Here is a 26,590-nt window from a genome sequence, read left to right as displayed (position 1 = left end):
AAAAGGATGCACCACAACCAAACAGTAATGATCAGTGCTTGTAGGATAGCACTTGGAGCCGTCCTGTTCAGTGCCTTAGCTGAAAGGTCACTTTTAACCCCAACTCATTCCAGGCTGCTTGTACTAAGCAAATATATGGCAGTGTAGATCACCGTGGAACAAAAACATATGTTTAGAAAAGCTTTCTGTTTTGTAGGAGTGGGGGTGGCGATTGAAGGTTGGGGGAATTAGTGCCAGGTGGAATCAGTAATTTCATACTCTTCCCAACTGTCTAGCGTCTATGATGTGGAATAATTTTAGGTTTAGCATCACATCTCAGATTACTACTTGTATACCACAAAACAGGAATTAGTTACAAATATTTTTTATGCCAATCATTATTTTTCTACTAATCAGAGCTGATATGTTCTGTTTAAATGAGGACAATATAAGCAGTGCAAGCAAATTATTGAAGCAACTACATTAGCCATTTTGTCAAATTGGAAAATTATAAATAGGCCAGAAAACAACTACAATTCGGGTCCATTTGAAAGAGCTGCTTTTGGAATGAGATCAGGCTTTGATAATTTAACAATCCAGCCAGTGCATGGGAATTTGCGTTAAGTTCCGGTCTGGTGTTACTAAGATCCAGCCATTCATTTTTCAAATTGGATTACAAGCAAATGCATTCAGAATATAGAAGCAATTGGTAATGAGTTTTCTGCACTGAATTATTGGGTCAGATTATATATTTGGGAGAAAGAGCATAGCAACAAACAAAGCTGCATTGCAAAGCAGGAATAGGTCTCTCCACCCACAAGCAAATGTTGCCATTCACAATCATAGCCCATGTCCCAAGCATCATTTCCCCTTTGCCTGATCCCCAGAGACATCAATTGAAAAATCCATCTACTTCCTCCTTAAATGCAACCACTGCTCTGTCCTCCGCAACTCTCAGACAGAGAACTCCAAAGACAACGTCGATTACAAGCCAAATGAACACCTGCCATTCAGGAAGAAAAAGAAAAAACAAATGTTACCCTAACATGTGTTGATAGGGGCATGACTTACCTTTAAGTGCTGGTAGTTTCTGAAGCTCCCTGTTCTTTGCCAGGTTGAAGCGGGATGAACTCTGGCGTCTCTCTTTCTTTACAATCTGCGGTCCTCCAGAATACTTGATTTTGTTAAGTTGAGTTTGAGGAGGAGCACTGTTGCTGGGCCTCTTGTTTGCAGTTTGCTGCTGTTGGGCCTATACCAAAATGCAAAAACATCCATGTCAAACTACACCGAAAAAGGGTTTTGAAAAAAACTTCCACTCACTCCCAACTAGCTTATCTCAAAGAATGCTTTGCGAGCACTGAATTGCCAGAGCAAGACCACACGCAAACTGTAGTAACAGCACCTCATATTCCACTTGGGTAGCTTACAACCCAACTGTACGAACATAGAATTCTCCAATTTTAGGTAACCGTACTACCCCACACGTCCTCCCCAAACCTGCCAACCCCCCCTCACCCACCCCCATCTCATTAAGAAATGCAAGCACTGAGTTTTAAATAAGCAATTTTGTTTGCAGAGAATTTTTCAACCTAGAACTGCTAGTAGCGATGGACTTGTGTTTCAGTCATGTTGAAGTAACCTCACTGACCGCTACAAAGATTTTCCCACGATTTTCTCTACTTTTTAAAGAGGTTTGTCTAACATTGCGAACTGCAAATCCACCTGATTCAAACATTCTTCAGAAAAAATATTTACCCTCTTCACTGGAGTTTTGCACGTGACACCAGTCCAGCGTGGTGGTCAACTTAACTATCCTCTGAAATAGCCCAGATATTTCAGTTCTGAGCACAATTAAACATGAACAAGAAATTATGAACTTGTCAGTACATAAGTATCTTGTTCGCAATAAAAAGGGCATTGCCTTTGCTACAGATTTTTATTGTTTCCAACTCCAGGATCTACAGGCTTGAAGGGAAAGTAACTCACTTGTGACCCAAACATTGGAGTGAGATGCATAGACATGAAATCTTCTTCCAATTATGAAGAACATGTAGTGGAGGAACTACACATTTTAGAAACATAGAAAATAGGTGCAAGAGGAGGCCATTTGGCCCTTCGAACTAGCACCACCATTCATTGTGATCATGGATGATCATCCACAATCAGTAACCCATGCCTGCCTTGTCCCCAGATCCCTTGACTCCGCTAGCCCCTAGAGCTCTATCTAACTCTCTCTTAAATTCATCCAGTGATTTGGCCTCCACTGCCTTCTATGGCAGAGAATTCCACAAATTCACAACTCTCTGGGTGAACAAGTTCCTTCTCACCTCAGTTTTAAATGGCCTCCCCTTTATTCTATTTTGTGCTTCCCAGATCTGGTTTTGATAGATAATTAATACATCAATTATATATTACAAAATTGAAATGGTTGCACCAATTTGCAGGACAAAATCTCGGCTCTCCTATTTGCCAGGTGGCACGTGAAACCTGCTGAGTCACTGAATTTGGGTTCCAATGATTTTGCATGATTACATTTTGCCATTATTTTAAAGTACAGTAGATTCTGCATACTCTTATGAACGATGTTTACCAAGTCGAGGTCAAAACTGTAAGTGTATCTCATTATTATTGCATAATAAAGTATGACTATTGACACTGCAACTAGTTTCCACACGCAAGATTCAGAAGATGAGCAAAGGCAGACTGAAGTCCACATTTCCTCCACCCATGAGCCAGGCAGAGTGCAGAGCTTACCAATCGTGGGAGCATTCTTCAAAACCAATATTACAGGATTGTATGTGGTACTTGACATGGGCCTTACTACAAACTTTGTAGCTGCTAACTGTTCTAATATCATAGTCAGAATTGTACAGCATAAAAACACACATTTCAGCCCAGTGTCTATACCAGCCATCATGCCCATTTATACCAATTCTACTTGTCTGCATTGATTTTAAGTCCCCCTTTACCCTGCACTTCCAGGTACCTCTTAAATATTGTAACTGTTTTTGCCTTCAAAATCTCCAATTTTAGATATCAACCACTGAGAAATGTAACTCTTAGATCTCCTTTAATCACCACTCTTTCAACTCAAATCTATGTCCTTTAGCTTTAGACACTAATATGGGAAACAGACTCTAGCTTTCTACTATATATGCCTCAGTTTTATATGCCTCTATTTTCATCACTTGGCTGCTTTCACTCCCGGGAAAACAGACCCAACCAATCCAATCCCAATTCCAAAAATCCTTGTAAATCTTTTCTGCACCTTTGCTAGCTTATTCATCCTTTCTAGAGTAGGTGACTGGAACTGCACACAATACTCCAAGTGCAGCCTAACCAACATTTTGTACAGCTATAACATGACATCCCAACTCTTAAACTCAGCGCCTCTGCCGATAAACGCTAGAATGTCATACGCCTTTTTTTTTTAATAACTGTCCACTTGTGTTCCCATATTCAGGGAACCATATACTTGTACCCCAAAGTTTCGGTTCAACAACACTTCCTAGGATCCTACCATTCATTGTATATGCCCTGCCCAAGTTTAACTTCCCAAAATGCACCACTCAGCCAAGTCAAATGCCATTCCCACTTTCCCAGTCCATCTAAATAGTGTTGAAATATCAGTCAACCTTCTTCACTGTCCAATAATTTTGGTGTCATCTGCAACCTTACTAACCACCCCACTTGTATTCTCATCCAAATCATTAATAAGTGCAACAAACAGTGCACCCAAGACCAATCCCTGTGGAATATCGTTGGTTACAGGCCTCCAATCTGAAAGACAACTTTCCACTGCCACACACTATCTTCTTCCATAAAGCAAATTTTGTAACTAACTTGCTAATTCACCCTCCGACTGTGTTCTAACCATTCCTGGCCCACCAATCTCGTGTGGCCTTGTCATAGTCATCGCTAAAGTCCAAGAAGAGATAATACGTTGCCCTCTTCAATACTATTGGTCATCTCTTCAAAAAGCTCAATCCAATTGGTGAGATGTGACTGCCCATGCATAATGCCATGTTGACTATCCCTAATCAGCTCTTACTTTTCCTAATGTTAATAAATTCAAGACCTTCAGAATCCCTCCCTATAACTATTTCTCCACTGATATTAGACTCACTGGAAAATAGTTAGCTGGCATATCCCCAGTGCATTTCTTAAATAAAGCCGCAATATTAGCTGGCGCTTGCAAAATGAGTGCAGAATTATCTTAGGCAGTCAATAGCTGTCAATGCACGTGATTGACTCAGTTCACGAGCACTGTGCTGGCACTGCCTACTGGTTGCACGAGACCCGAGTTTGTCACGTTAGCATTATGCTGCACAGGTGGCATTTATACAGGCAGTTACGTTTTTTGATCTGATGATGGAAGAAACCAAAAGGCCAACAAATATAATAGACGTGAAAAAAAATTGCAGCTAGTCTGGCAGTCTCTTCAGATTTCGACCCGAAACATTACCTTGCAGTTGCGAGTTTAAAATTCCATGTGCCAACATTCCACCCAATCTATAACCTGCTGTAACCTCAGAAAAGCTCTCACTATCCATATCATTAATTATCTTGTTTTCCACCAACTTGCTCATCATATATCTCCTATATTCACATTCAAATGTGTTCTCCGGAGCTGGTAGGTCTTGCAGTTCAAACTAAACTAATCTTTGGTCACCCAAGTCCTCTCTTTGACCATCTGGTATCAATTTTTGATTGTGCGTGATTACAAACATTTGTCCCATCTTTCTCAGGTAAAACATCGCTTTGTCTAGAAATTGGACTCGTCAGCAGACAAGATGGAACAAGCACTGATCGTAAGGAAAAAAAACTTTGGCTATTTTTTCGTTGAAGTATTTGGCAATAGCAAGAAGTTTGTTGATACAATGCGAGTTGACAAAATAATTTGTAATCCCTAAACCTCTCCAACCACTGATGAAACAAACTGGAGATCCACGAGAAAATAAAATGTAGACCAAATCCATGAACTGTTAATCCCATCTATTTTGTTCATCTCAATGCCAACCTGAGTTCTCAAAGTACTTAGAATAACTACAACTATCATCCAATTTATTGCACGATGTTAAAAAGATCAGCCGTATGTAATCATGTTTGATCATAAGTAGGTTGTCTTTTTACCATGTTAACGAATTGACATCCAAAGCTCTAATGGACACACAAAAGCATCTTGTCCCCATTTCCCCAGACCAAATGGAGAATTTAAATAATTAATACATGATGAAAGAGGCAGAGGATTCTGTCAGTTATCAACCAACCCAACTGTGGAGAAAACCAGTTTATGCAAGACATACCACAATATATCAGGTGCCAAGACCATCCATCACCATGACAGGAGCAAGAGGGTAGCCAAGGGGGAAAAAAGCAAGTCGTCAGATGAAAGCAGGTCAGGCAGCATCTCTGACGTTTTGGGTTGGGACTTTTCAATTACTTTTGAACACCATTTAAGCAGAGCACTGAATAACCTCTTGTAAATTCATGTTGAGAAAAATTCCAGCAGAATGGAAAGCCCCATAAAATACAAGTACCAAGTGATGGCAGACTCAAAATAGAGCCCCAGAATGTTGCCAGGATTTAAGAGTCAAAGAATGCAACAGGTTCATAAGTGCTCTTTTGATCTCTCAAATCTGTGTCAGTTCTCTAAATGCAATGCAGTTTGTTGCATATTTTTGTCCTTTCCTCATGAACGCAACATTTCCCTTTCAAGCACTGGTCATTTTGAAAGTCACATTAAATCTGTGTCCTCCACTCTTCCACCAATGGAGAAACCGACTCCTCCTCTACACAAATACCCTCATCAGAAAAAACCCATATTTTCAAACCCCTCCCTGTAACACTAGTCTGTCATTTCCGAAGCTAAACCTTTTCTGTATCTTCTCGAGGCTCAGGAGACCGAGATGCTATATTAAAAAAAAAAATTCAGACAAATTTTCACTCATTGCATTCCCATTTTCTTTTGTTAAGGACATGGTCCCAATTAAAAACAAAACAGAATTATAAAATATAGGTATATGCAAGGTTTGCCAATTGTTAATGCACTATTTTAGATAGGGATATGGGTATGCAAGGAATGGAGGCATGTGGATCATGCTCAGGTGGAGATTAGTTTAGCATCAAGTTCAGCACAGTCATTGTGGGTTGAAGGGCCCATTTCTGTGCAATACCGTTCAATGTTCTACTTTGGTTGAAACTTGCTTCAGGAAGAGTCGAGCTGGCAAAGCAGATGGCAAATTACATTAAATATTTAATGTAGAGAAGAGGAAAGGTGCAATATAACAGGTATAACAGAGCTTTATTTGTCGTTCGGTACCGAAGTACCGAACGAAACTACATAGCAGTCATAGAAAAAAAAAAAAAAAAAGAACACAAGACACATAACCCCAACACAAACGTCCATCACAGTGACTCCAAACACCCCCTCACTGTGATGGAGGCAACAAAACTTCCACTCTCTTCCCCACGCCCACGGACAGACAGCTCGTCCCCGACATCCCGCACAGTCCCCGCACCGGGCGCTGAAACGTCTCGCGGCCGAACTGGGCGATGAAAGGCCCGCGACCAAGCCTTGCGCAGCTAGGTCCCGTGGTCGAGCCGCACCGGGCGATGTCAAGTCCGCAGCCGAGCCGCACCAGCGATGAAATCTAGCAATTAACAATGAATTTCATTTATTTTGGTCATGTTTTGCTCTTCACGTAGCATGACCATTTGCCTCCCCCAAATTATGTGATGCCAACAACAACAGGTTATAACAAATTTGTAGCAATTTAAAGATGGCAGTACTTCCAAATTGATGCCATCTTCATTCTCATGTAGGAAAGCCAAAGGCAATCTTTGGGCAGTTGGTTAACTTAGTGGAGACAAATAAAACTTCTCAGCCCCACACTGCAGATACCCAGATGCAAATCCAAAATTGCAATAAATCTTTAAGGGCCACACAGTGGCACAACTATTAGTGCTGCTGCCTCACAGCACCAGAGACCCAGGTTCAATCCTGATTTCAGGTGACTGTGTGTGGAGTTTGCACATTCTCCCTGTGACCACGTGGGTTTCGTCCAGGTGCTCCACTTTTTGCTCCCACATCCAAAAAGATGTACAAGGTTGTCAGTTAATTGGCCCCTGTAAAAATGGCCCTAAATGTGTAGAGTGGAATAACAGGACTAGTGTGAACGGTTGCTCAATGGTCGGCGTGGACTCGGTGGGCCAAAGGGCCTGTTCCTGTGCTGTATCTCTAAGTCAAGCTAAAATGTTTGAGGTCTAAGCAACCTGTGACACATTAGTGCTTACAAACTGTAGCTCTAAAGTCTGAAAAAGGGTCTCAATCCAAAACGTCACCCATTCCTTCTATCCAGAGATGCTGCCTGTCCCGCTGAGTTACTTCAGCATTTTGTGTCTGTCCTCACTAAATACTAGCACAGATTCCTCTCCCTGAGTTTCTAATAGCTTTTTGTATTTCCAAAACTAAGGTAACAACTCCAAAATTGGAAGTAGAAACCATCAAAATGTTTTCACTCTTGAGATATGTAGGTGCATGTGACAATAAAGTGACAATAAAGTATCACTGATTAGTTTTAAGTTTACATAAGACAGTGGACATCTGGGCATCCCAGAATTTACCAGTAATTTAGGCTGCAAACTACAGGTTGTTCTGCAACCACACAATAGTCACATTCCTAAGAAACAGAGTGGTAGAAAATCATATTATAAAGATAAGTGTCCAAGAGGGGTAAGGGGCTATGGAATTTTAGACAGTGATACAACCCCTGAAGGATTTTCAAAATTAAAGAAAAAGGTCTTTTCAATAGCTATTAGTTATAGGGTATTATTGCACAAGAGTCAAGAGTGTTTTATTGTCATTTGTCCCAAAACAGAATAATGAAATTCTTGCTTACAGGACAACAGGCACCAGGAGAAAACCCACGCGGTCTCAGGGAGAAGGTAAACATTCTGTACATCCAGCACCAGCAGTCAGGATCAGCTCACCATTGCTCTGCACAAGTGTTAATGGAAGCATTTGCCCGTCAATGTCCTTCCGTTCTTAAGAGACAATGGTGTCCAATTACTGCAAGAAAGTTGCATGGAAACAGGATTTTTCTCCCCACCTATACTGTGTAAATCCAAGACAGCCAGTTTCTTTTGCTTGTGAGTTTCCAGTTTAATTTTTAAATGGTTCTCTAGTTCCCGATCAAAATTGGAGCCAGTGATGGCAGATACAATTACGTTTAAAACATTTGGACAGGTACTTGGATAGGAAAGGCATAGAGGAATATGCGGCTAATGCTTGAAAATGGGATTAGCGTAAGCAGGCATCATGGCCAGCATGGGCAAAGTGGGACGAAAAAGCTAGTTTCTGTGTAATGCTAGAAGACCAGACTGGAAAATAGGCAGACACAAGGAACAAGGGAAGGTCCCAAGCCAAATGCTCTCCAGAGATGTTGCCTGACCCGCTGAAAAAAACAGCACTGTCTCTTTTTTACCCTACGTATGCCTCACTACTGAAAAATGTCACTGCTAATCCAATGTTAGTCTTACACTTAGCTGCACTCTCTCCAAACGTTTCAACTCGCTTGTAGTTTAAGTCTCTGCCTCAATTCTTCAACAACAATCTCCAGTTCTCGGGTAGAAAATACTCATCCGAGAAATCCAGCCCTGCAGTTCACAATAGATTAATGAGGGAAAATATAAGAAAATAACTGCAGATGCTGGTACAAATCGAAGGTATTTATTCACAAAATGCTGAAGTAACTCAGCAGGTCAGGCAGCATCTCAGGGGAGAAGGAATGGGTGACATTTCGGGTCGAGACCCTTCTTCAGACTGACGTCACCCATTCCTTCTCTCCTGAGATGCTGCCTGACCCGCTGAGTTACTCCAGCATTTTGTGTCTGCTCCAAATTCTTCCTACATTTTAAAGTCCTACAGATTGGAATGTTAACTGCCTCTGTAAATAATCCCATGTGAATGGCAGAATCTGGAGAGGTGGAGGAGAAGGGGGTTCAAGAAGGAGTGTTGGTGTGAATATGAAGAGGATAGATTACAGAGAAAATTAAGGGGGGGGGGGGGTGAAGAAGATTGCAAGCAGCTGGCAAACTGGACCTAAATGGCCTCCTGAATATCATAAGCAAATATTTTTTTGATAAACTGACTTCAAAGATCTCACTGCAGGTAAAAGCACATTTTTTAATCTGTGCAATCAATTATCAGCATTCAAGAGAAAACTAGATCACTTGAAATGAACTGAAACTGATTCAAGCAATGCATTCCTACTTCTAGTTAATTGATCCGTGAAAAAGAAAGAAATTATGAAGCTAATCATGATTCACTGTCTTTTTTCAGTGCAGTTTAAGAAAACATTTTACCCCTTCCCACCCTGAAGAAACTCAGCACAATGATTGCATTATCAAACTCTTTGTCGACAATAACTTTGCTCCTTCTTTCAAATGACATTCAGGTGCAACTAACTTCACTTCAGAGATTTTTTTTAAATGTCTTCAGTGTTTTAACTGAAAGATTGACTGAAAGATGTCAGAAATTAAAACTTTCACCATTCGATCGTGTTTATTTGCATGAAATCTGCAGGCAATGGGCTAAAGTCTAAGTACCATTCAAGAATAGAAACAGAGGACACCCTCGGGGTCTGTTTCACACATTTCTCTATTAACTGCGATTGCAGGCAGAAAAATCTGCAAAGCCTTTACAATAGCAAACTATGGGCCAGCATTTGAAACTTACAAGTGTAGGTAATTTGAAAAGTACATAACTTTTAACGTTTCCATTAGGTATAAGTGTAGACTGTCAAATATTTTTTCATGTGGCTTTTTTGGACCAGTGTGCGTGGAGCAGAGCCAAAAAAACAAAGTTCAGCTCAAAAAGATTAGAATATGGAAAATATCCTATCAAAGGAGAACTAGCTATGTAATATTGCTGGCGAATATAGCATGAATAATTCCCAGCCTGTCAGATTAGAATACTATTTATGAATAGCGGGAAGACATTTTATTACGTGAATTAAAGGTAATGCAACTATAAAACAAGAGAATGCTAATCCACAATTCCTCTCCCACCCCAAACAACCTAGGGCCTTTTCCTCCTTTCTGGATAACCGTGATTGATACTTAAGAGCCCACCTCTCAGTATCTTCCCCTCCCATTTCCATTCTGACCTTTCTGTCCTGGGCCTCCTCCCTTATCAGAGTGAGGCCCGCGCAAATTGGAGGAACAGCATCTCATATTTCGCTTGGGTAGTTTACACCCCAGTGGTATGAACATTGACTTCTCCAACTTCAAATAGGCCTTGCTTTCCCTCTCTCTCCATCCGCTTCCTCTTCCCAGTTCTTTTTCCACGATAATTTTTGTGGCATGACTGTCAAGAATAGCCTTGTCAGAGAAATGTTTAGGATACAAACTTAACTAAATAATGAAACTCAAGAATTCCCCCCCACCCCCCGAAAATGAACGGTGAATTAATAAGGACATTAATAATCAAGCAATTCAAAGACATTTGTAGATATAAAGAGACACCAAATATTGCTATCAAGAGGAAAGCAGTTGGGTCAGTTGAAAGTAACTGCCTTCGACATCAAGAGACATTTAGTGGTAAATAGCATCAAGGAATCATGGTAAAGTTGTTCAACAAACAAGGTCAAATTTAGCCACGAGCTGGAATTACTCTTCCACCACAGATGATGGTTGCAGTTGCTGAAGATTAAATCATCCTAGCTGTACAACTTCAATATGTCACATGCATAACCTTTTTCAACTGCTTTACAAGGATCCTCCATCATGATTTGAATTAGGGATGCTTATTGATGGCTATGCAACTTTCAATTCTCTTTCTATTTTCACACGTGAAACACCCCATGTCAGTATGTAATCGAAACATTCTGGGATGGGTTGTTAAATAGCAAATAACATTCCTGCTACCCAAGCATCACCAATGTAGCCAATGAAACTAAAGAGCAGCTCAATAGAAATCAATCAGCTGAATCTCCATATCATTGGTTGACATATTAAGTACAGAGGAACACTATCACCTACAAATTTACACCAAAATCAAGCATTATCTAGGGGTAGATTGTATTGGCCCTTCTTTCATTTGAGCTGGATCTGAACACCGACTCTGTATCCAGCAAAAGCTAAGACACCAACTCCTCTACTTGCTCAGGAGAGTAAGGAAATTGAACAGATTTCTAATAACTCTTACAAGCCTCTGCATATGCACAGTAGAAAGCAAACTGTTGGGTTGCATCACGGCTTGTTTTATGAACGCCTCTGCTCAAGATCACAAGAAACTGCAGTTGTGGATGTAGCCCACACGGGCCAGACTCTCAACCATTGACTCCATTTGCAGTTCACTCTGGGAGCGCCGATAACAATCAAAGACCTTTGCCATGCTAGTCATTATTCTTCACCCTGCTCCCATCAAAAATCACAGCAGAATAAGTGGGCTGACGAATGGCTAATGGCATTTAATGCAGATTAATGTGAGGTGTTGCATTTTGGTAAGTCAAACTGGGCAGGATCTTCAGTGAATGGCAGGGCCCTGGGGAGTATGACCAAGCAGGGGGTTTTCAGATGGATCAGGTACATAGTTCCCTGAAAATGGCCTCATCGGTAAAAAGGGTGGTGAAGGCGGTTTTCGGTAATTGGCCTTCAGTAGTTATGGTATTGAGCATAGAAGTTGGGGTGTTATGATACATTTGTACAACACGTTGGTGAGACTGCATTTGGAGTAAGTAGTGTGTTCAGCTTTAGTCACCCTGCTATAGGAAGGATGTCATTAAGCTGGAAACAGTGCAGAAGAAATTTGATGATGCTGCCAGGACTCTAAAGGACTGAGCTATAGGGAGAGGTTGGGTAGGTTAGGACTATATTCATTGGAGCACAGGTGGCCGAGGGGTGATCTGATAGAGATGTACAAAATAATGAGGGTAAATGGTAGTTAGTATCTTTTACTCAGAGTTGGGGAAATCAGGAAACAGAGAACATCTGTTTAAGATGAGGGAAAATATTTAATAGGAACACGAGGGGCAACTTTTTTCAGAGGGTGATGGGTATACGGAACGTGCTGCCACAGGTGGTAGTTGATGCTGGCACAATATCACCTAAAACAGCTTGGATGGGTGCATAGATATGAAAGGTTTAAAGGGACATGAGGCAAACACAGGCAGATGAGGCTAGTGTAGATGGGGCATCTATGTCGGCATGGACAAGTTAGGCAGAATGGCCTGTTTCCATGCTACATGTCTCTATACAGAAGCTTGAAAGCATGTACCACCAGACACAGGAAAAGCTGCTTCCTCTGTTAATGGGCATTTGAACGATCCTTCCATAAACTAGGACACAGTCCCAATTCTCCACACTACCTCAAAGCAAACATTGGACCTTTTATCTGAAATTGTTATGCTACAACACAGAACTATATTCTGAACTTTGGTATCTTTCTCTTCACTCTGTTTTGTATTTGGCTCGATTGTATTTGTATTATCTGATTTGATTGGATAGTATAATAAACCTAAACCTAATTCCATGTGGATTTCAATTTAAAATCTAAATCGGGCATGGACAGCTCAACGCCACAAATCATAGCCTATATGTTCAAACTATCTAGTGTTTCACAAGTCACTGTTCATATCGCAATTCAAGAACCACACTTAATGCCATGTGTCAACACATGCAAGCTCTTGACCTCTCTGCAAGAGCAATCGCCATCTTACATCTATCCTGAAGCACAATTCCACTTTAAGCTTTATCACATTCAATGTTTCAAAATAAATTATTTCACTTCAAACATTGCAAGCTCGAACAGCTCTTGAAGTCTTTGTGATCTTTCTGCCCCCTTTTTCTCCTATCAACTCTCCACATCTGCCACCCCCATGTCCTACTTATTGCCATATTTTTATTACCCCTTTTGATCATTCTTCAGAGGTCTCAGACCTTTCTAATGCCATCTAATTAAAATCTGACTAACAATACACTGAGTTCTTCTGCCACTACCTTTGTGATTTGCGTCTCATTTTTATTCTGATAAAAGGATGCAGAGCCGAAACCATGATTTTTTTTGTTGTCTTTCCGGAGATGCTGCTAGATTGCCTAGTTTTTCGAGCATTTTTGTGTTTCAGATTTTCTGTATATTTTTAAAAACATATATTTTCATTTAATGCTGCTGCCGCACAAATACAAGGACCCTGGTTTAATCCTGCCTTGAGAATTGTGTAGAGTTCGCACATTCTTCCAGTGAATATGACGGTTTTCAATTTCCTCCCACATCCCAGATGTGCTGGCAGATTAATAGGCTATTGTACATTAAATGGCAAATGAATCAAAAGTTAATGAGTATTAAAGACGGCACAAATTGCAGTACTCTCAGGAAATTAGTGGAAATGGGACTGATGGCACAGTTCTGCTGGGAGCCAACATGGACCCAATAGGCCAAATGGTCTTCCCAGTGCTGAAATATGTTACGCTCATGCTGCACTCTGCTCAGTTAGAATTAGCATTCCAATAAAGGGACACATTTGAAACGTTAAGTTTCACCTTCAAGGATGTTAAGCATTTCAAGATTATCTGGTTATTTCCATTCTTTTTTCTCCCAAACTATCCACAACATGAGATTCTTCTTTATCTTTAATGTATTCATTCACAGGATGTGGACACCACTAACAATGCCAACATTTATTATTATCCATCTGTAATTGGCCCTCAACTGAGAAAGCAGCGAAATCAATCTCATTTATCTTTGAAATGACAGAGAAATACAGAAAATGTTGAAAGCAATGAGCAGTATCTATGGGAAAAATATACAAAAATCACAATTTCCTTCATCAAAACTAGCAAATAAGATATGTGTTAGGTTTAAAGTTGCAAAGAGCGTTTCATTGTCATCATTTGTAATCTTCTTCATTCCTGGGCATTTTGAGTTGCCCAACCAAGCCATGATGCAACCAGTCAATATGCTCTCTACTGTACACCTGCAGATGTTCAAGAGAGTATTCATCAACATACCAATTCTCCTCGATCTTCTAATGAAGACAGGTTTGTGGATTCCCCAGCCAACCTCATACCAAAAAATCAATGATCAGTTCCTTGGCTTGAGAGCAAGATTTTAGTTCTGCCAGCAATCGGTCAGTCGATCGATCTCCCCAACTATACTCTGACCCGTCATCATCTGTAATTTGTCCAACAATGGTGGTGTCATCAGCAAATTTGAAGACCAAAGTTGGAACTGTGTCTAGGTACATAGGGTATAGAGCAAGTAGAGCAGGAGGCTGAGCATACAATCTTGAGATACTCCTGTGCCGATGGTTATTGAGCAGGAAGTGTTACTACCAATTCGTACCGACTGATAAGGAAGTTGAGATGATCCAGTCGCAGAGGATGCACGGAGACCACGTTCAGCGAGCTTGGCAGCAGTTGAGGAGAGGATGATGTTGAAGTAGAAGACTATGAACAACAGCCAGACGTACGCATGTCCAAGTGGTCCAGAGGATAGTGGAGAGCAAGGGAGATCACATCCTCCATTGACCTGTTGTGGCGGTAGGCAATTTTTGTGGGTCCAGGTTATTGGTGAAATTGATACGTGCTATAACCAACCTCTTAAAGCGTTTCATCATCATGAATGTTAGTGCCACCGGTCGGTAGTCATTGAAGCATCTCACCTTACTGACTGACAGAACAAACTTTAACAGGGCAAACTAAAAAGGGGACGAACATAGCAAGAGACAAATGGTGTTCTCAGATGGAGGAGAGAGCTCCTTCACTGAAAACATTTACCAACACAAGATTATTTGACTCATTCCTCTCAGGAGCAGGATGACATTTGTGGAGTTGGAGATAGCGAGGAATGTTGCCAAAGGATATAGATTAGTTGGAAATTTAGGAAGGGCTATGGCAGATGGAATTTAATCCAGACAACTATGAGGCATTGCATTGTGGGGGATTAAATTTGGCTTTTTTATTATGGGGTATTGTGTGTAGATCGTGAGGAGTCTTCCAAGAATCGTAGTGGATCTCGGCGCGTCGCTGAGAAATCAACCGGTTTGAAATTTCTCGGCGACAGCTGGCTTATCGCCAGGTATCGTTGCTTATTGCGGGCGCTGTCGCATGCTGTCCCCAGGTTTGCTAGGTTGTCTTAGATGCATTTAGAAGCACATAATATTAAATTAAGTAAAGTCATTTGAAGATACCATAAAATACTTGTGTTTAACCAATTTATTTACCGTCAGGACATTTGACAGGTAGATTGGAGGCGACGGTTTGACGGTCAGGTAAGCGTGGGAACCAGATATGCATCTCCCGTACATTATCAAAGAATGCCCACACACCCCACAAAAATCCATTTAACCACATTTAAAATTAAATTTCTTAATACTGCTATTAGTAAACTGGAAGTCATTCCAGTTTATGCCTTGTTACCGTGAAGCTTGGTTTTCAAGTAACCCGGCCAAGATGTTATATTTCGAAACTCTCACGTAATTACCGACGTGTCAGTGATTTCAGCCAAAATCAGGACGCGGAGAAGTATTGATAAGCATGGGAATTTCGCAATATTTCTGAAGACGGTGTAATCTCGACCTGACTCAGCATTGTCGTGGTCATTGTCGTAGGGTAAAAGAAACTTTGAGAGTCGCCAGCAGTCGTCTAAAAAATTGCCTAAGTGGGACAGGCCCTTAACCCTCTTCCTCCACTGAAACTTGCCATTTTAGTTAGAATTCAGCAGTCTAACCAGCAGTAGCGAGAGACACGACAGTGAAAACTAAATTACTACAAAGCCATTAGCACAGATCTGCACAAAGGCAATGAACCTCAATGCAGAATAGAATGGGGAGGTGCCAGTACCAATGAGGTCAAATACTACTGTCGTGTACCAAGGCTGGGTCCTAGGACAGGATACCGAATTAGCACAATAATATACTTGGTGAATTTGGTTTACCAGAGAACTTGTACTATATGTCGACGAGCATGAAACAGCTTTACATGATGATTTCTTGTGGCCCATTCTTTCCATGTAGAACAAAAATTGTAGGCAATAACACCCATCCAGTCAGATCAGCCGATCAATACGATTATAATGCACAGGCAGAACCAAACTGACTATTGACACAAGAGATTGCAGCAAAGTGAATTGTGAGGGTAGTTCTAGTCGTCAAGGAAACAGATAGACGGGAAATGGGCAAATAAGTGGCAGATTAGATTTAATGCAGACAAATGTCAATTCTTACATGTTGTCAAGAGTCAAGAGTGTTAATTGTCATATGCACTGAAATACAACAATGAAATTCTTACTTTCAGGAGCATAACAGGTTTTATAACACAATACTCAATATATACTACAATAAACAAAGAAGTTCAATAATTAGATATAGTGCAAAAACAAAACAAAGCCCAAAGTTCCTAGTGCAACTAAGGTAGACCATAGCTTGGAGTTTATAGTGTTCAATAACCTTCTGGTTGATGTGATCAGATGGAAAGAAGCTGTTCCACTATCTGGACGTTAGTTTTCAGACTCCTTATACCTTCTTTCCAGTGGGAAAATGACATGAGAATGTGGCCAGGGTAGTGTGGTTCCTTGATGAAGTTGTCTGCCTTCTTGAGACAACATCTCCTACATATCCCTTCAATGGTGAAGAGTTTGGTACCTGTGATGAACCGGGGAGTGCTCACTTTTTGCAATCTCCTTTGTTCCTGGGCCAAACCAGGCCGTAATTGGAATTCGTCGATAAACTGAACCTCCAAATAAAGTCGAGGTGTTAATGATCTTTCTTTATGCTTGCATCAATATGCTGGGTTCAGAAATTGGCACACCCATGAACTTGAAGTTGTTGACACTCTCCACCAGCAACATATTTACGACGACAGGTATGTGGATCCACCTCTTCTAAAGTTTATTGGTTTTATTGAGGTTGAGAGCAGGGTTGTCGGTCTGACAACATTCAATCAGACAACTGTCCTCCCTCCTATACTCTGACATCATTATCCATATTTCATCCAACAAAAGTGGTGTCATCAATGAATTTAATGATGGAGTTAAAACTGTGTCTTCCTACAGTCATGGGTAGTGAGTAGTGCAGGGGACCGAGCACACACCCTTGAGGTGCCCCTATGCAGATGGTCATCAAGGAGGAAGTATTGTTGCAAATTCATACCAATTGTGTTCTGTTGATGAGGAAGTAGAAGATCCAGATGCAAAGGAATGTGCAGAGACCTAGTTCCCTGAACTGGTAACAAATTTGAAGGGGATGGTAGTGTTGGAACATTGAGCAAAAGTATATGCACAACAACCTAACATATGCGTTTTTATTGTCCAAGTAATCCAGTGCAGAGTGGAGAGCCTGCAAGATTGCATCTCCCCCCATTGATCTATTGTGGCGGTAGGCAAACTGTAGTGTGTTCAGGTGAGGTAGGAGATGCTATGCGCCATAGACAATCTCTCAAAGCACTTCATCACCACAGATGTTGGAGCCTCCAGTCAGTAGTCAATGAGGCATGTCACCTTATTCCTCTCCTCCCGTATTATTGACACCTTTTTGAAGTAGGTGGCAGTCAGATCTCACTAATGAGAAGTTGAAGATGTCAAGAACAACTCCAGCCGATTGGTCCACACAAGGGTTTTGAGAACGCGATGAGGTATGCTATCAGGTCCAGTTGCTTTGAGGGTTCACCCATCTGAAACATCTTCTGATGCTGGGCTTGGTGACTGTGATAGCAATGCCATTGGAACTTAGGGCGCACCCCCCCCCCCCCCCCACTTGGTCTTGATGAACCCTCATTATAAATATTGGTTTGGTCACAACTGAATTATTGGGTTCAATCCTGGACACCACACTTTAGGAAAGATATGAAGCCAGAGAGGATATAAAAGGATGTTAGTAAAATGATTCAAGTCCCGAGGGAAATAAAAGCAGCAGTTTGATCTCCTAGGACTAGAGGAGATTACCAGCATATCTAACAGAACTATTCAAAAATTAAGGACACAGGCAAAGTAGAAACGTAGAAACTCTTCTAATTCTCAGAAGAGTCAAAGACTAGAATCCCAAGGGGAGGGTGTGGGGAGAGTAAGAAAATGGAGGGTGTGGGGAGAGTAAGAAAATGGGGGGTGTGGGGACGGGCCCAACGGGCCCTCTTTGCTAGTAGAACAATAATTCTTTGGTAGAGCATATGGTTTGGAATATACCAGCAAGGGAAGTAATGGAGGCAAATTCAGTTGCAATGTTCTGAAAGGGAGCTGGATAAGTATCTCAAAAGAAAAAAATTGCAGGGTAACACAACAAAGGTTTATTGGTTTGTTTTTACAGAGCTAGATGTGACTCAATAGACTGAACGGCCTCCTTCAAAGCTGCAACCATTTTGTAATTTATCCAACAAGTGAAAACAGCCACAGTCGGGACAGTTTTTCCTCATAACTCTATCCTCTGGTCCTGATAACCTCTGTCATCTAATGACCACGACCAGCTGTGGCCCAACTTGTCTTTCATTAAGTCATAGCAGTACCCGATTATTACCTGAAATATATAGGAATATCACATCTTCTTAATTGCTTAATCTACCCATCCTGTTATCTTCAAAAGCACTTCACATTCCTGATATTCATGGAGAATTATCCTTGAACACATTGTGAAAAGACCTTTACTCTAAACAAAAATGTGTTCATTCTTTTGCATTATATACATTACCCAGATAGGTTACCACATATTTCTCTGGACTTAAATACCACAATGTAGTGGCCTGGCGGAGGCCAGAGAAAAGGCAAGACGCCAGGCAGTGTTTATTTAGATTCTTTATTAGGCTGTGAGCTGGTGCCCACAGCGTAGTTCTCCAAGGGATGATCCACGCCTTCCCTTGGTCTGGCTTTTAACCCCTTTCACCTGTCCGTCACGTAACGAGGGGGCTGACCCGAGGAGTGGCCTGATCCGCCACAACAAGACCATTTATTGCTAACTTCCAATAGCTTATAACTTTCTACTAGTGTCAATTATTGTATGATTTCCAAGTCAATGCCATCATGACATCTCTCTATTCCACTGACATTCAAGAGTGCAAGTATTAAGCAGGACAGCATTTTTTTTTCATATTATATACTGTTTTCAAAGCGAGTAGCTCATGGACAGAGAGCAGTTATTGACAAGGCGATTTCATAGAATGTTGAACAGTACAGCACCGAAACAGGCACTTCGGCCCACAATGTCATATCATATCATATCATATATCTACAGCCGGAAACAGGCCTTTTCGGCCCTCCAAGTCCGTGCCGCCCAGTGATCCCCGCACATTAACACCCACTAGGGACAATTTTTACATTTACCCAGCCAATTAACCTACATACCTGTACGTCTTTGGAGTGTGGGAGGAAACCGAAGATCTCGGAGAAAACCCACGCAGGTCACGGGGAGAACGTACAAACTCCTTACAGTGCAGCACCCGTAGTCAGGATCGAACCTGTGTCTCCGGCGCTGCATTCGCTGTAAAGCAGCAACTCTACCGCTGCGCTACCGTGCCGCCCATGTCTGTGCTGAACCTGATGCTAAGATAATCATTTCTGCCTGCACATGATCAAATTCCATCCAGATCCAATGTACCCATCTAAAAGCCTCTTTAAACAACATTCTCAGATCTGCTCCCATCATTACCCCACAATTCAATGACACTTTATTTTCATATGTACAGAGGTACAATGAAATTCATTTTTGCGTCAAGTCAAGTCTACTTTATTTGTCACATACACATACAAGATGTGCAGTGAAATGAAAGTGGCAACGCCTGCGGATTGTGCTAAAACTACAAACGGAATAGATTTTTTTTTTTAAAGACACAACATAAAAAATAAATTAATACAGTAAATTAGTCCCTGGTGATATAAGAATTAACAGGCCTGTGGGAAGAAACTCCGTCTCATCCTCTCTGTTTTCACAGCGTGACAGTGGAGGCGTTTGCCTGACCGTAGCAGCTGGAACAGTCCGTTGCTGGGGTGGTTGGGGTCCCCCATAATGTTGCTGGCTCTGGATCTGCACCTCCTGATGTGTAGGTCTTGCAGGGGGGCGAGTGTAGTTCCCATAGTGCGTTCAGCCGAACTTACTACTCTCCACAGAGCCTTCCTGTCCTGGGCAGAGCTGTTCCCAAACCAGATTGAGATGATGCCGGACAAGATGCTTTCTACAGCTCCAGAGTAGAAGCACTTAAGGATCCTCAGAGAAACTCTGAATTTCCTCAGCTGTCCGAGGTGGTAAAGGCGCTGCCTTGCCTTACGCACCAGTGCGGCAATGTGTGTTGTCCATGTCAGATCCTCTGAAGTGGACTCCCAGGTATTTAAAGCTGCTCACCCTATCCACAGTAATCCCATTTATCTCCAGTGGCATGTATGTCCTCGGATGTTGAGCCCTTCTCAAGTCCACAATCAGCTCCTTAGTTTTTGTGACATTCAAGAGGAGGCTGCTGTCCTGACATCAGAGTGCCAGATCAACCATCTCCTCCCGGTAGGCCTTCTCATCGTTATCGGAGATCAGGCCCACCACCACAGTGTCATCAGCAAACGTATCAGTATAGCTTTACACAAGCACTTAGATACCTCTTAGGTAAGCATCTCAGATACATTACTTGCATAGCAGAAATACACTGAGACAGTATCCAGTAACCAGATTGCCCAGCAGTGGTTCCAGGCATCCTCCAACATCTTTAAAAAAAACCTGCCCCGCACAACTCTTTTAAACTTTGCCCTTCTTACCTTAATGCTCTGCTCTCTAATCTTAGAGTCGTCTAAACCTCTCTATGCATCCCATCATTTTATATACTTCCATCAGGTGGCTGGCTCCGCAACCTCTGACATTCAAGAGGAAACCATCTAAGTTTGCCCAACCTCTTGTCATAGCTAATACCCTCAAATCCACACGGCATTCTGATAAATCTCTTCTGCACCCTCTCCATGTAATGAGGCAACCAGTACTCCAAGTTAATCTATTTTACCTACTATATTCCTTGCATCAAAATGAACAGACATGAGCTCGTCAGTTTCACCATATTCCTTAACCTCTCCCTTTGAGAATGCCAGCCCTAACCTCGACCATTTGTTGACAATCTACGCTGGTTCTCACCCCCCCCCCCCCCCCCCCACCCCACCCCGCAACTCTAGTAAAAACCTCCAGTTCAGGTGCAAACCTATCCTCTTGTATAGGTATAAGAAAATAACTGCAGATGCTGGTACAAATCGACGGTATTTATTCACAAAATGCTGGAGTAACTCAGCAGGTCAGGCAGCATCTCGGGAGAGAAGGAATGGGTGACGTTGCGGGTCGAGACCCTTCTTCAGACTGAGGTTTCTTCCACCTCAGACAGCTGAGGAACTTCAGTCTGAAGAAGGGTCTCGACCCGAAACATCACCCATTCCTTCTCTCCCGAGATGCTGCCTGACCTGCTGAGTTACTCCAGCATTTTGTGAATAAATCTCTTGTATAGGTACGTCAGTTCAGAAGAGATCCCAGTGATTTAAACAAAACTGAAACCCCGCCCCCTGCACGAACACCCAATCCACACGGTTATCAGTTCCAAATTCCCATTCACAACAAGTAATCTGGAGATAATTCCCAATGACCTGCTTTTTAAACTATTGCCTAATTCCGTATATTCGGGGGAGTCACTGTGATGGATGTTTGGGTTAAAATTGTGTGTCTTGTATCTTTTACTCTGTACTGTTGTGGCTGCGTGGCAAATGATTTTCATTCAATTCATTTTGAATGACAATAAAGGCATATTATTATTATTATTATCATATTCACCCCACAGGACTTCATCCCTTTCCATGCCCATATCATTTGTCCCATTGTGCACAAGGATGTTGGTCTGCTCTATCTCCTCCTTGAGAATATTCTGCAACCGCTCCGAGACACCCTAAACGCTGGAACTCACCACTGGCAAGCCTTGTTTGCTGCCACTGAATCTGTTCCCCTCACTAACAAGTCTCCTATCACGATAGACGCAAAAAGCTGGAGTAACTCAACGGGTCAGACAGCATCTCAGGAGAAAAGGAATAGGTGACGTTTGGAGTTGAGACCCTTCTTCAGACTGAGTCTCCTATCACTATGGCTCTGCCTGACTTTATCCTACCCCACTGTGCCTCAGAGTCAGGCCCATTGCCATTGACCTCCCTGCTCTGGTCATCACACATCTCTTCTCTGGCTGTAACTTAGTCACGATCACCTTACTGTAACTGCTAGCAATGACACTCTCACACTCCCAGATGAGCCCAAGGTCATCAGGTTGGAGCTCCAGTTAATAACAAACTCTGTAAGTAGCAGCAACTGAAGGCACTTTCTGCAGGTGTACTCCTCAGGGGCACTGTTAGTTTCCCTGACTTTCTACATCCTGCAGGAGGAGGATTTCACTGTTCCATCTGCCATCTCTACTGCACCAAGATCAACAGGAAAAAAGAAAAGAAAATCACACTGAAAAACAATAGATTTGCCATTACCCTCTGCTCAGCCTCCTCGAGCCAAAGCCTCAGCACTTCCCACAAAGCACTTGCACCTCAGCAAGCTGCTGCTACAATGAACCTCAGCCAATCCAGTGGCCCCCCTTCCTAAATTACATCAAACTTATGCAAGAAATCTACTTTGACAGTTCTGAATTAATTGGCAGAGTGTACTTTTATTTCTATACGTTTGACAAAGGCATTGATCTGATATCTGATCTCAAAAACACAGAGCAGGTACGAGCTGTCAAGTGGCCTACTCTGAAATATCCTTCAATTTTATCCAATAATAAAGTAATGCCCACCATCAAACATTAACCTGTCTTTAATTACTAGGCTCATCTCGTTTTAATGTCATCCACTCCTGAGGCTTACCAAAATAGTTATAACCTTCATTGCATCTTCTGAAACCCGAGATGACATTATCTTGGTCTTGAAATTTACCCTTTTTAAACATGAATTGTCTTTTTGAATAATAGAAACAAAATATTTATTTAAAACCATATCCATGTCTTCCATTCCCACAAACTTGTTTTTATTCATCTTTAATGGTCTCTTTCCTTTGAATTTCTCTTTCCCTCAAAAAGATGTTTCTTAACATTTTTTATGCACTTTTTTGGCTTTGTTCATTTCGATTTGAATTTCACCCTTCTATACTCTTTTTACAACATTTCAGTGCTTTCAGTGTCCATCTTGCTTCCCTCTTCTCACTCGACCGCATATGCTGCTCCTCTAAACTACATTATACCCCCAGTTGCCTAAATTCATTCCTTAAATTCTTTCAATACAGTGCCCTTACGCTAACAGATTGTGAATTCCTTTGAACACAGTATGAAATCTGTAACCTCCCAATTTTTACAGAGATTCTGTTCCACTTAATACTACTGCAAGTAAACTCCAAATTACTTAATTGGACCTTCTGAATCTTAAACAGAATTTTCAGCTAATCTCTGAGGTTACACCCCATTCCGACAGAAATATTTTAAATTTTACTGTACAAAGTCCTGACACAAAACTTTGGGAACAAAGTTAACAAGAAGATGGATAAGCCAAAGTGCCATCAAATTCTCAAGAATAGGAGCAGCCGATAAATGCTAACATTGCAGTGATGTCCAAATTTAATTCACAAATAAAACAATATGTTCAAATCATTCATATAAATGGACCCAGTACCAATTCCTCTTGAATTTTGGAAACATGAGTAAATACTAAACCATGCTTTTGATAAAACAGAGTGACTTGATTTTTTAGAAAATACAGTGGATTGGAAGTAGGGGAAAGAGAAGGGATCGGATGGCAAAATGGTATTTCTGTACTTAAGACTTTCTGATGATTCTTAACCAAATCAGTTGATTAAAAAACTAGCAGAAAATCCTTGGACCCACCTATTCACTGATTAACATTAACGAATAATTAGAGGACAATTAGCAGAACACTTTATGCGGAGGTATTTTATAGACTGCCAACTTCATCGATTCCTGTTGAGTTTGTGCAAAAAGGTTAGATTTACAATTCTAAACACAAAATCAAAACACCTGCCTCCTGCTTCCCCGGACCCGATCAGATAATTTAAAGAGAGAGTACAAAGGGTATTCAGTCTGAAGAAGGGTCTCGACCCGAAACGTCACCCATTCCTTCTCTCCTGAGATGCTGCCTGACCTGCTGAGTTACTCCAGCATTTTGTGAATAAATACCTTCGATTTGTACCAACATCTGCAGTTATTTTCTCATACAAAGGGTATCCATATCAATGCAAAAAAACAATCTGACAACTAGGTCCTTAAAATGTCTAAGAATTGTATGCCATGTGCCACTGAAGCCCCTGTCTACTCGCGTCAGCAAAGAGCAATACATAGGGTGCAAAAAAAATCGTTTTTGTAAATATTATGAATGGTGGTCGTTATCAATCTGCTATCCAACCAAAACACAAAGCTGTTATACCTGAATCCCCCCTCCCCTCCTTCTCCACCACAACCACTGCAGAAATCCGTGTGCACACACACACACACACAGATTGAGTGAGAGCTGGATTTCGATGTGAAATCATTTTGCAGAGGAAGTGTGTGAAAGGTTCTTTGTCAGAGAGAGTCACCGATGCACCCTTAACGCTGCTGTTGCTCTCTCCCTCTCTCTAGATTAGGGGAAGAGAGGGAGGGAGCTGCCCTTCCCTCCTTCCCTCCCCCGCCGCACCCTCGCCCCATCTTGTCCTCTCTGTCCCCTGCTTGTCCGCCCGCCGGGCCTGGGGCCGGGCGCCTCGCCGCCGCCAGGAGACAAAGAGGGGGAGAGGGAGAGAGTGAGAGTGCACTGGCCGCCCAGGGCAGGGCAGGGCCAGGAGACAGCAGCAGCGGCAACCCCGCCCGCCTTCCCTTTACCTCCTCCGCGCTGTCCCCGCCATCCTTGCTGCTGCTCTTGGGACTCTTGCCGGGCTTGTTGGGCTCCTGCGGGGCACAGGGAGAGAGAGAGAAAAAAACCATTAGACGCGCGTTATTATCAAACTGCCGATTTCGATCGGTGATTTATTGAATGAGTGATTTATTTATTGAATGGGTGAGTAGGTCGCCGGTACCTTCTCCTTCTTGCTCTTGTTCGGCATCCTGATCCCGATCCCGATCCCGATCCGCTCGCGCCGTTGCCGTTGCCCTCCCGCCGCCGCCGCCGCCCGCGCTCGCTCGCTCACTGCAGGCCGGCCGCGCGCACGTTCGCACGTCCACGCCGATTGGCGGAGGGACGGCCGGAGGCACGCACGCAGGGACATACGTGCGCGTCGATGGCTTAGGAATACGACGTACCTACGTACGTACGTGCGGGCGATGACAGCCGCGCCCCCTCCCTCTCGCTTCCCCTCTCCCGCCCTGCCCCGCCCTCCCTCTGCTCCTCTCCTCCACTGCCATTGGCCAAGCTCGGCGCCCAGCCGCGCCCCCTTCCCTCTCTCTTCCCCTCTCCCGCCCCGCCCCGCCCTCCCTCTGCTCCTCTCCTCCACTGCCATTGGCCAAGCTCGGCGCCCAGCCGCTCGCCCACTGGCGGAGGAAGGCCCGCCACCTCTCCTCCGCTGCGATTAGCCTAGATGGCGGCGGCGCTGCAAGCCCGCGCGCGCCATTGGCTAGATCCACGCACCAACGTCACACGCGGGATCCTGGTTCCCATTGGCTGCTGGCCGCGGGTGACCCGCCCCCCCCGGCCGCTGACGTCAGCGGGTGGACGCCTGAGCCTCGGCCTCCCATTGGCTCGGGAATGCGCCGGGCGGTGTCCGCCTCCGACCAATGGGTGGGAAGGAACTGCAGGTGCTGGTTCACACCCAAGACAAGACACAAAGTGCTGGAGTAATGCTGGTCTGATGCATCTGCGACCTGTCCAAAGGGATCTGACCCAGTGTAATTACTGATCAAAAAGTTTGGAATTTTTAAAGAACTGCAGCTGTTGGAAATTTTAAGCAAAGCCATAAAATGCTGGCAATGCTCAGAAGTGCAGATTCAGGGGCAGTTTCTTTCCAACTGTGATCACGTGGTCCTCTCACCACCTGGAGTGCAGTCCTGACCTCCCATCTCTCATGGTAGACCTATGATCTATCTTTAATTTGACTTTATCTTGCACTAAATGTTGGACCATTTATTCTTTATTTGAGCACCATGGACAAAATGATCGTCAAGTCAAGTCAAGTCAATTTATTTGTATAGCACATTTAAAAACAACCCACGTTGACCAAAGTGCTGCACATCTGACTAGGAAAAAAAGAAACATACAGTGGCAGGCAGCCAAAACACAACGGCGCGGCCATCTTGAACAAAATGTTAATTCAATCACCCACAGTACAACAATAAAAGCACTAAACAGGCACCCAAATTACCCAACCCCAAAAACCCCCCAAAACACAGTCCAACAATAGAAGCATTAAATAGTCTTTTTGACTGGATAGCTTGCAATCAAGTTTTTCCACTACAGACAGACCCAAAATGCTGGAGTAACTCAGCGGGTCAGGCAGCATCTCTGGAGAGAAGCAACGGGTAACGTTTGGGGTCAAGACCCTTCTTCAGACTCGTTCTGGTCCTGGTTTCACGTGACATTAATAAACTAAACCAGGGGTCTCCAAACGATGGCCCAAGGGCCACATCCGGCCCGCAACGAGATTTTATCCGGCCCACAGCAAGCTCT

At 42.8% G+C, this 26,590-nt stretch overlaps 1 protein-coding gene across 1 annotated transcript in view; it reads right to left on the bottom strand.

Moving 5' to 3' along the window:
* ppp2r5d (protein phosphatase 2, regulatory subunit B', delta) overlaps positions 1–25,136 on the bottom strand; it is a 76,981-nt gene extending 51,845 nt beyond the window's left edge. The window contains exons 1-3 of the mRNA XM_078398852.1: positions 25,008–25,136; positions 24,814–24,879; positions 1,051–1,228 (exon numbers count right to left, since the gene is read on the bottom strand). Coding sequence (XP_078254978.1) covers positions 1,051–1,228; positions 24,814–24,879; positions 25,008–25,034 — 271 coding nt within the window. The 5' untranslated portion in view covers positions 25,035–25,136. The remainder of the gene's footprint in view (positions 1–1,050; positions 1,229–24,813; positions 24,880–25,007) is intronic.
* Positions 25,137–26,590: the final 1,454 nt, after the last annotated feature.

The sequence above is a fragment of the Rhinoraja longicauda genome, chromosome 5 (assembly GCF_053455715.1).
Source record: "Rhinoraja longicauda isolate Sanriku21f chromosome 5, sRhiLon1.1, whole genome shotgun sequence".
Lineage (NCBI taxonomy): Eukaryota > Metazoa > Chordata > Chondrichthyes > Rajiformes > Arhynchobatidae > Rhinoraja > Rhinoraja longicauda.
Note: the sequence above shows the minus strand (reverse complement) of the source record. Positions and strands in the feature narration are given on the sequence as shown.